This window comes from Mirounga leonina, unplaced genomic scaffold (assembly GCF_011800145.1).
Source record: "Mirounga leonina isolate KUSES-001 unplaced genomic scaffold, KU_Mleo_1.0 Mir_95, whole genome shotgun sequence".
Classification (NCBI taxonomy): domain Eukaryota; kingdom Metazoa; phylum Chordata; class Mammalia; order Carnivora; family Phocidae; genus Mirounga; species Mirounga leonina.
Genome location: NW_023270865.1, coordinates 168,553 through 177,987, shown reverse-complemented (window position 1 = coordinate 177,987; position 9,435 = coordinate 168,553). Strand labels below are relative to the sequence as shown.

General features: G+C 54.2%; 1 protein-coding gene across 5 annotated transcripts in view; it reads right to left on the bottom strand.

The window, feature by feature from the left end:
- Positions 1 to 3,579: 3,579 nt before the first annotated feature.
- The window catches only part of AHRR (aryl-hydrocarbon receptor repressor), a 79,935-nt gene continuing 74,079 nt past the window's right edge, over positions 3,580 to 9,435 (bottom strand). For 2 of the 5 annotated variants that reach the window (XM_034998751.1, XM_034998753.1), the window contains 3 exons: positions 8,692 to 8,753; positions 8,162 to 8,300; positions 3,580 to 7,354 (listed from right to left, as the gene is read on the bottom strand). In XM_034998751.1, the coding sequence (XP_034854642.1) occupies positions 6,295 to 7,354; positions 8,162 to 8,300; positions 8,692 to 8,753 (1,261 nt within the window). In that variant the 3' untranslated portion in view covers positions 3,580 to 6,294. The remainder of the gene's footprint in view (positions 7,355 to 8,161; positions 8,301 to 8,691; positions 8,754 to 9,435) is intronic. The other 3 variants (XM_034998754.1, XM_034998752.1, XM_034998756.1) reach the window with 3 other exon arrangements.

The following is a 9,435-nucleotide window of genomic DNA, read 5'->3' as shown; positions in this document are numbered from 1 at the left end:
GGGGGTGCTCTCACTGGGGTGGGGGGATGTGTGGCCGTCAGGACGGCCCCCTGCCACCCCCTGGGGGGGAGTGACCATCAGGCCGGGATCCCTGCCTGGCTGCTACCAAGGTGTGGGGGGTGGCTGTCAGGACGGTTCCCTGCACCAAGGACTGCTTCTGTGGAGCGGGGTGATGCTGGGGTGGGGAGGGCCCCTTCTCACTCAGCCCCTCTTATTCCAGCGCTTTCTGCCCTCTCCCCTCAGTGTCCCCAGGCTGACCTCCTCCTGGGCCCTATTTTCAGGATTCACCTTCACTATGGTCTCTTTGCTCCTGTGTCCTCTGTAACCCTCTGTGGCCTCCTTCTGTGAGGGAGCCGCCCCGCCTCTCCCTCACTCCACCTCATGTTGTGTATTCCCCGTGGTTTCCATTACCGATGTTCTGTCTTTATCAGCTCATACCTGTCTTTCCTGCTACAGTGTGGCAGGGGCTTTGTTTCCTTTGCTGTAGCCCCAGCTCCTCCCCAGACCAGTGACTGACATAGGGCAGACATTCAGTAAATTAATGAACAAGGTGGGGCACAGTTGGTAATCAGGCACATGTGACTGTCAGTCCAACACCCCCCTGTTCCTGGGCAGCTTCCTAGTGAGCTGTTGTTGTTACACTCTGGAATCAAAAATGAACTCAGGCCCTCAGGACCAGCACACCTCACGACCAGCACTTCTAATGAGTACAGACAGAAGCCCACATGGGAGCACCCCACAGTTGATGCTGGGCGGGCTCCGGGATCGGAGTGAGGTGGGGCAGAGCTGCAGGGAGGGGAGGAAGCTGGTCCCTGAGTTACTGTGTGGAGGAGAGGCCCACTGGTCAGAACTCCCAGAGTGAGAAGCCACTCAGATTTCAGGGCTAGCCTGTTTAAGAAGCACTGTTTGCCTTCACGCTGAAAAGGAACACTGTCGCGGTTACGAAGACCAGACTGTAGGGACAAGCACCTCCCGAAAGTCAGCCAAGTTCATACAAACAGGAAGGAGACTGGAGCACGTCAGGAATGGGAGCCGACCAGGAGGAAGGTGGAGTGGGGTGCACAAGTGTGTGCACACAGCAGGGTGGGGGAGGAAGATGCAGTCGTGTGAGCCCCCCCCCCCCAGTCTGCTGTCAGCTGAACAGCGGACGAGGGGCGCTACTTCGGCGTAATAACTCTGACGGCCGATCCCTTTGCTATCCCATCTGTACCTAGCAACTTATGAAAATATATTACTAAATTGAGCAATGAAGAATGTAAACAAAAAGTTGAAATTATGTTTAAAACTATAACTGTAAAGGCATTTGAAATTAATAAAAAATTTGCCAAGATTATCAAAGCTTTTAGGGCTTAATTCAAAATATAACAACATTTAACATACCCAGGTGGAGCCTTGTGCTATTGACAATTGTGTTTGGAGGTAGGACTCCCTAATAACTTCCTCAGCCAGGATGGTTAATATTGGGATGGCTGTTAAAGGAGTTTTTTTCTCCTTAAAACTAGAAAAATAGAACTTGATTAAAAAATTTTTTGACTTCTCTTTTTGGCAGACCAAATAACTGAAAGCCTCCTGTAAAACATTGGATGAAAATAGCGAGCACCCTTGTAAATCACCCTTTTCCTAAGCCCAAGCAAGCTCAGGAAAGCATGAAGGAAAACTATCCTAGAGCAAGGATGGGTGAGGAGGGAGGGGGCTGATGCCCAGGATGGGCTTTCGCACCCATGTGTGGGGTCAGGGCTCTTCCACAAAGCCAGGATGCTCAAAGGATGCATCCTCAGTGCAAGAGTGGACCAAGGAAAACAAAGTCCCCAAAAGCAGTTTCTCCCAGGTCCTGGGCTCCCTGAGTCAGGGAAGTCCCTCTCCCCCCAAGAACTCAGAGCTGGGAGCCTGCACTTGACTTGGGTCTAACACCCTCCTCAGCCTAGCAGCTCTCACTGAAGCCCTTTGACAAAAGCAACCCCAGGAATATTTCTAGAGAAGCCCCCCAACCTTGGAGTAAAGAGCAGAGTGCAGTAGCATGTCCTAAAGGCCCTGAGATCCTTGTCTGTTCTGGGAGAGTAGAGCTCTTGATTAGTTTCAACTTAGACTTTGTTAAATACACATGAAGAATAGAACTAGAATCGTAACTTCCAAACAAATAGGGGAAAGAACAGAGAAAAGAGCTGCAATCCCGTGGGGACACAAGGCAGGCGAAAAACCTCAAAGGACGTATGTACCTGGAATGTAAAAATACATTCAAATATATCAACCATCAGAGCACAAGTAAATGGATTTTAAAACAGGCAACAGTTATGAGAAAAGCATCTAAAACACGGAGGAACAGGGCGGTCAGGGCCACAGAACATTGGTGGGGCACCAGCGTTAGTTAGTATCAGACAACGTGGGCTTTATGTCAAAGGCACTGTCAGGTTTTTCTGAAGATGCTAAATGCATAAGCCATAAAGAAAAAGACTGCAATGCTAAAATGTTAAACTCTTGTATTTTATAAAATCTTTTAATGAAAAGACAAGCCACAGACACAGAAAATCCGTCACTGAGGGGATGCTGCTATCCTGCTACAAAGAGAACGTGGACAAATCCACCAGATGGGCAAACAAGTGCGGGGAGACCAGAAAGGGGCAAGCAGGACTCCAGGCTAGAGACCCGGTCGGGGGGGGGGGGTGCTCCCTGTGTCCTTAGGAAGGCCTTGGGGGCCCTACTGCCCTGCAGCCCACATGACCCTCAGACTGCAGCGCATGGCTGTTCCCACACGGAGCCCTCCTCTATCCCTTTTCTCCCAGGCCTGTGTGTGACCTGCAGGCCCTCCAGGACCTTGTCCCCACCTTCTCCTTGTCCTCTGACTCCAGCCCAGGCCACCCCCAGCCCGGCAGGCTGCTGTCGTGTGACCCTCCATGTGGCCTTGCCCACAAACCTCCACCCGGGCTACGCTCCTCCAGTCCATCAGTGTGGCACCTGTCCCCTTCCCGTGCATTACAGAACCAGGTGGTTCTGTGCTCACTGTGTCCATGCGCATGCACCAGTGAGCTCTGTGTCTTTCTTTCCTTGCTGGGTCCCCAGCACTGTCACAGCCCTGGCACTCAGAGGGGCCCAACAACACTGCTGTTGGAGGGCGTGAGGTCCAGTGGGGGCCGGTGGGCTGCTGCTGTGGCCTGAATGTCCCCCTCCCGCTAGGCCATGAGAATGGGATCAGTGCCCTGAAACAAAGAGACTGCACAGAGCTCCCTTGCCCGTTCCTCCCTGTGAGCTCAGAGCGAGAAGTTTGCCACCCGTCATGGAGCCATGAGGGCGCCCTAATCACATACCTGTACTCGCAAACACATGCACACACTCACAGGGACCAGGTGTCCGTTCCCTACAGGACAGGGCAAGTCTGGGCTATCCTAATGGCACCTGGGGAGGCCCCCCAACCGTCAACATGAGGAGGAGAGGGACTGGCGGGTGAGGAGGAAGCGCCCAGCAAGCCCATGGCAAGCGCTCAGCCTTATCCCGCCTCCTTGCAACTTTTGGTGCCAGCATGTTTATTTTCACTTTTATTCTTGCCTTCTAGCCAGTAGTAAAGGACTAGAAACACAAACTAAAGGAAATACAGTTACTTCATTTGGAAAATCAAGTAGACATTTCTGTTTATGGTAAACATGATTTAACATGTGATTTATTTTATATCAATATTGCATATTTAATACAAACCACAGTATCAGAAATATATGTGAAGGCTCTTTCTAAAGGCACTGAGAAAACGGTATTAAAAGTTTCATTAAAATGTATTCATTTTTAAAAAGTCAACAAGTCAGTCTAGATGTCCAAAACTTTTTTCCTACAGTAGAAGCTGTAAAAATATAAAATGTAACTTGTGTTCATCTCCTCCTGTCCATCCATTCCCACATTACATTTGATTTTAATATTTTTTAGCTATATAAGCAAAAGCTATGAGATAACAAAAAAATACAAGCCTATAATTAGCACTGATGATGACATTTTAAAGCTGAAGTGACCACATCTGCACCTTCTACATTCCATCATCTTCCCACACAATCCTTTTTAGGAGGGGCATGTACAGACTCAAGGACATTTTGCTGGTGTTGACCTGGAGTGTTCAAGGGGCCCAGGGGGATGATGGGCATCTCCGGAACACAAGACCCACAGAGCTGACTTCCAGGTGTCGAATTCTCTGTCAGTGAAGCAGGACCTGTCCACCTGCCAACTGCGCATCTGGCCGCCTGTGGGGAGGGGGCGGCATGGTGCCATGGTCCTCGTGGGCAGCGACAACTGTGTGCTTGGGAACGGCTGCTCCCTGAGGCTCCTGTCTGGAGCTCTTCTTTGGTTACACTGCGGCCTGGCTACAGTGTGCAAACACGCAATGATGTCTGAATTCCACCTTTTCCGTCCTGTGTTTTCCGGGTTGCACATTACATGCATGCAGTACTCCCTGTATGCTGGGCCCTGAGGTGGGAAGGGCAGGCATTACACTTGGGGGAGCTCCAGTGCATCTCAGGACATGGTCCTGCAGCCAGCCTCGGCCCGATGTGTGACTTCTCCACGGATGAAGTGAGAGGTCGGTGCCCTCACGGATGGGGACCCCAGGGAGGTGCACGGTCACATGTGGGACCCGGGTGCCGGGTTTAACCAGGAAGAAAGGAGGAGGATTCTGAGACCACCCCATGTCTCAGGCAGCAGAGGTGTGCTGTGCTCAGCATGAGAACCATGTGAGGAGGGCCCGGGGCCAGCCCGAGGGCCCCAGCCGGCGTCCTCAGGTGGTTGTGCCCCCATCATAACAGATGGGGGAGATGCTGGCAGTGAAGTGGGGATATTGCAGCACCAATGTCACCCTTTGCAAGGCCTCAGCGAGGTGAGTGGGGGAGAGGCTGCTGGGCTGGCCCCAGGGGACCACACTGCTCCCAGCCCTGGGCTCCAGTGGGTGACCTTCTCGGTCGGTGCCAGGAGGAGGCCTTCAGCTCCTGCCATCCCGCAAGGGGGACCCTTCCACAAGGCTGGCAACCCCAGCGTGTGCGCAAGTGTCCAGAAGACCCGGTCCACCGGCCGAGCCCTAAGTTCTGACAAGGTGAAAGTGCATGAACTCAGCTGAAGACTCACACTTCGAAGCCACAGAAGATGGAGAGACAGGCCCCACACTGGAGATCAGAACGTACCAATGGTGGAGCAGCAAGTCCTGGCCCGGGGGCTCCTGCCGCCTCCCGAGACTTCCGGGTGGAGGTGACTTTAGGGACAGATGCTCTTGTCCCTGAGGAGCAGGAGCGGGTCCACCATGGGACAGGCGGGCTTGGCGGTGGCCTTCACACCTGATGGCACACCCCACACCAAGTGCACTAGCGTGGGGCAGGGGGTCCATCTCTGGTGGTGACTGTGGGAGACGTCCACGTTCTGAGTTACGCCTTCGCATCCAGGTCTTCTATGGTCAGAGTGTATGACCTTTACGGTTTTCCTAGAAAACATTTCCTGTCCGTCTTGTGTCTAATAATTCTTCCTTAGGCGGTGATTGGAATTCTCATCTGAAAACCGATACACAGCCCCCATGGACAACTTGACTTTCTACCTCTTTTCTCTACATTTTGTCCTTCTCTCTGCTTCCAAACCCAGACTCTGTAAACTCGAGGTTCACCACATACTGGAGACAGATTAGCATGAACCACCTTCAGAGGCCCATTAAAAACGCCAGACAGACTTCCAGGAGGAGCGGGACATTATCCTGTCCATTTGCACCTGGGCATGGCCTCAGACTCCGCTGTGGGGTTGAGAAGCACCCCCAGCACACAGGACCCCAGCACACACAGCCTCTTCTGCCTGGAACCGTCCAGACTCCTTCCAGGAATGGGGGCATGGCACCTGTGGCTCAAGAGAATTAAATCCCTAATTCACACGCAGGGTGTGCCTGCTGTCTGCAGTCCGTTCCACAGAGGCGTCAATCCTCCGGGAAGTGGGCGTGCAGACCCCTGGGAACTACGGCATGACTGCCAGTCGGCCAGGAGCCCACTGCCTCTCAGAGTGCGGGATGCCCTGCCAGGCTGACTCGGCTCACTCCGGCCACTTTCTGAAAACTTTTAATCCTTCAAAGAGAAATACGGTCATACTTGAACAGACTTAAGCCCACTTTGCACTGAAGAACTTGCATGACACTTGACAAAATACAGACTATGCCATTACACACGCTGCCCACTCCTACCAGGGGACTGAACTCATGCAGCGGTGCGGAAGAAAGGCTCTGATCCTGCATGTGCCATCCCAGCTGAGCGGTGAGTCTGAGTGTGGACAGAGGCTAGTTTTTACAAACACCCCACTTCATGGCAGGAAAGCACACTCAGGCGCTTTGGGAGGCATCAGAGTTGCCACGGCACTTTTGGGGAACATTCCAGGCACCCCGCCCTGGCTGTGACTGGCCCATAGCGGTGAGTCCAGGGGCTCTCGTTTGACGATGGGCGCAGTCCCCGGAGCTCTGCAGTCACAGCCCAGTGCAGGGGGCTGGTGGCCCTGTGCACAGAAGTGGTGGGGACAATCTGGCTCAGGAAGGCCTTGCACACGCTCCAGGCACGCACAGTGTGCGGGGTGGAAGGGGGCCAACTCCCTGCCAGGTCTGAGCGGAGCCCTGCCACTCGGGTGGGCCTCCAGCAAGCTGTGCCCCAGGTGCGGAGCATACAGGTGGTGCCTGGCTTCCGGCTCTGTTTTCAGGTGCATCCTGGTAGGGAACGTGACCAGCTGTCTCTTGGCCACACCACTGGCCCCCAGCCACACCTGGCTTGGGGACATGGCGTAGCCATCTGCTGCATCCTCAGACCCAGAGTCACTCTCCATCTTGATGGGCACATCAAGTGACAAGATGGGGTTGCACAGAGCTCCCGAGGGCATTGGCCCACCTCGAAACTTGGTGTCCTCGATGGAATGGCCCACTGCTGTGAGACGCTGCCCTCTGGGCTGAGGGAGCCCACTGTCCAGGCTCCCTTGAGGGAAGGGGCAGCTGGGTGGAGAGTGCACCTGGCCCTGATCGCTGTCCCGCAAAGCTCTGCTGGTGCGGCTGGTGTAGGCACTGGGAGAATGGCTTCCTGGGTGACAGCTGGGTGAATTCCTGAAAGCAGTTACCCCACCGGTGTGGACGGCACCCTGAACACCTGGGCAGGGCACGCAGGAACCAAGGGACACAGCACGCATGGAGAACGGGTCACTCTTGCTGGGCTCCAGCTTCAGCTTGGTATCCCCATCCTGGCCATGTTTCCCTGTCATCCAGCTCAGGTGCTTCACAGGTCCCGGTGCCTCGAAGCAGCAACTGTATGCATGTATCTCCCTCCGCCCCCTGGCTCCCGAGGAGCCGCCGGGCACCCTCCCGTGCTCGTCTCCTGCCCTGTCCCTGCAGAGAGGAGACAGCCTGTCAGACAGAGCAGGGATCTGGTCATCTGACCCCCTTGGGTGGGGTCTCTAAGGGAAGGCATTAAGTTAGTATGATCCTGGCTGAACTTGCAAGTGTGGCTATGTGCTCCTGCCACCCTCGTTTTTAACACCCCAGCAGCCCTATGACCCTGGGGCCAGCATCCTCCTCGCCCTTAACTGACCCTCCCACGGCCTGCTGGACGCCCATGCAGAGCTCTGCGGGCCCAGGGGTGCGGTGGGGGTGCAGGGAGTGGCATGTGCGGGGAGGCATCTCCATGAGGCCCACGTCGTATGTCAAGGGTCAGACACACCCGCCCGGAAGCAGGGGCAGATAGATGCCCTTTCTGGCAGTTTCTATGAGCTGGCCTGTCACTGGCACGCATGCTGCTGTGCCCACAACACTTGAGGTGACAGGGGAGACAGTGCCCAGGAGGATGAGGTGGAGCCCTGCCACGCAGCCAGGTCGGTCCTCCAGGAGGAGACCTCCTGGTCAGGACCTGCAGTGGGGGCTTGCGGGAGGAGGGAGAGGAGAGGGTTTCTGAGTGCGGGTGAGGGCAGGGGACAGGGTGGTCACCCAGGGTCCAGGCTTCAGGTGGAGCGTCCTGGCAGCCTTGGGCACAGCCCAGACGTGTACGGACAGCTCCCGGGGTAGGATGCATGTTTGGGTGTGCTCCATGTGTACCCGCATGTTCCCCTAGGAGCCAGGCTCACCTGTCCTGGTCAAGGCCACTAGACCGGCAGCCAGTGGCTCTTCTCCTCCTCGAGCCAGCGCCAGAGCACCACTTACCCTGCAGCCCCCTCAGGGTCAGAAACGAGGTCGGGGCCGTTTCTGAGGCACACACATGGGGCCCTGGCTGGAACCCGGGCCCAGCGTCCCGCATCCGCTTGTGTCCTGAGCACTGGAATGTTTTCTCCGTTGTTCCTCCCTGTGAGGATTTAGGGAGGGGTGCTCAGCGCAGACGCCCACACCCTCCAGCCTGGGTTTGGAGGAATGAACCACAGTGTTGGGGCAGGGAGAGCCCCCAGAGGGACACAGACACATTTCACCCTTTTAAAACACAGGAGACAGGGGCGCCTGGGTGGCTCAGTTGGTTGAGCGACTGCCTTCGGCTCAGGTCATGATCCTGGAGTCCTGGGATCGAGTCCTGGGATCGAGTCCCGCATCGGGCTCCCTGCTCAGCGGGGCGTCTGCTTCTCCCTCTGACCCTCCCCCCTCTCATGCTCTCTCTCATTCTCTCTCTCAAATAAATAAATAAAATCTTTTAAAAAAATAAAAATAAAACTAAAACACAGGAGACAGTGCATCTAGAAAAGTACCTGCAAAGTAACCGGGTTTCCCGTGGAATTCTGGTTCACACGGACTTGCAGCAGCTCTCGCTCTGTGAAGAACAGATAATAGGAAAATACATGTAGGTAAGTTTGTGCTGCTGGTAGGAACTGACACCGAGCTGGTGGTGTCACTGTCATGCCCAGGAAAGAAGACGCTTTTTAATTCCTTACAGCTTGTAAGTCTTTCCTCAGCTACAGATCTGCTAAAAACTCCAATTCACATCACTTATCACGCCAATAAAAGGTTAATGAATTTGCTTCAGAAAGTAGACATACACATAAATGTTTGGGTTTTTTTTGTTTTTTTCTGGATGCCCACAATGAAAATATAGTCAATTTTTGTGATTTCCACTAGTTACATTCCATAAACTCACCCAGAACACTAAATTAGTGAACAGTAAACCATCTTTCAAAGGGCAGCGAGCACACACAGAAATCACAGAGCTTGTGACCTTAAATTCTAAGCAAACTCATCCTCATAGGTACTGTTTCATTATTTTCAGGAGAAAGAAACAAGGCTTAAGTGACTTCCTTGAGACCACCTCGCTAGCAGATGTCAGTGTTAGGACTCAAATCCAGGCCAACAGGCCGTAGAGTCAGAGCTCCCTATAGTGCATTCTGGTCCCTACCCATCCTCTGGTCATATCTGTAAAGACCAGGGAAGGGGGAGCAGGGACGGGGGAGCAGGGACAGGGGAGTGGGGATGGGGGAGCAGGGATGGGGGAGCAGGGA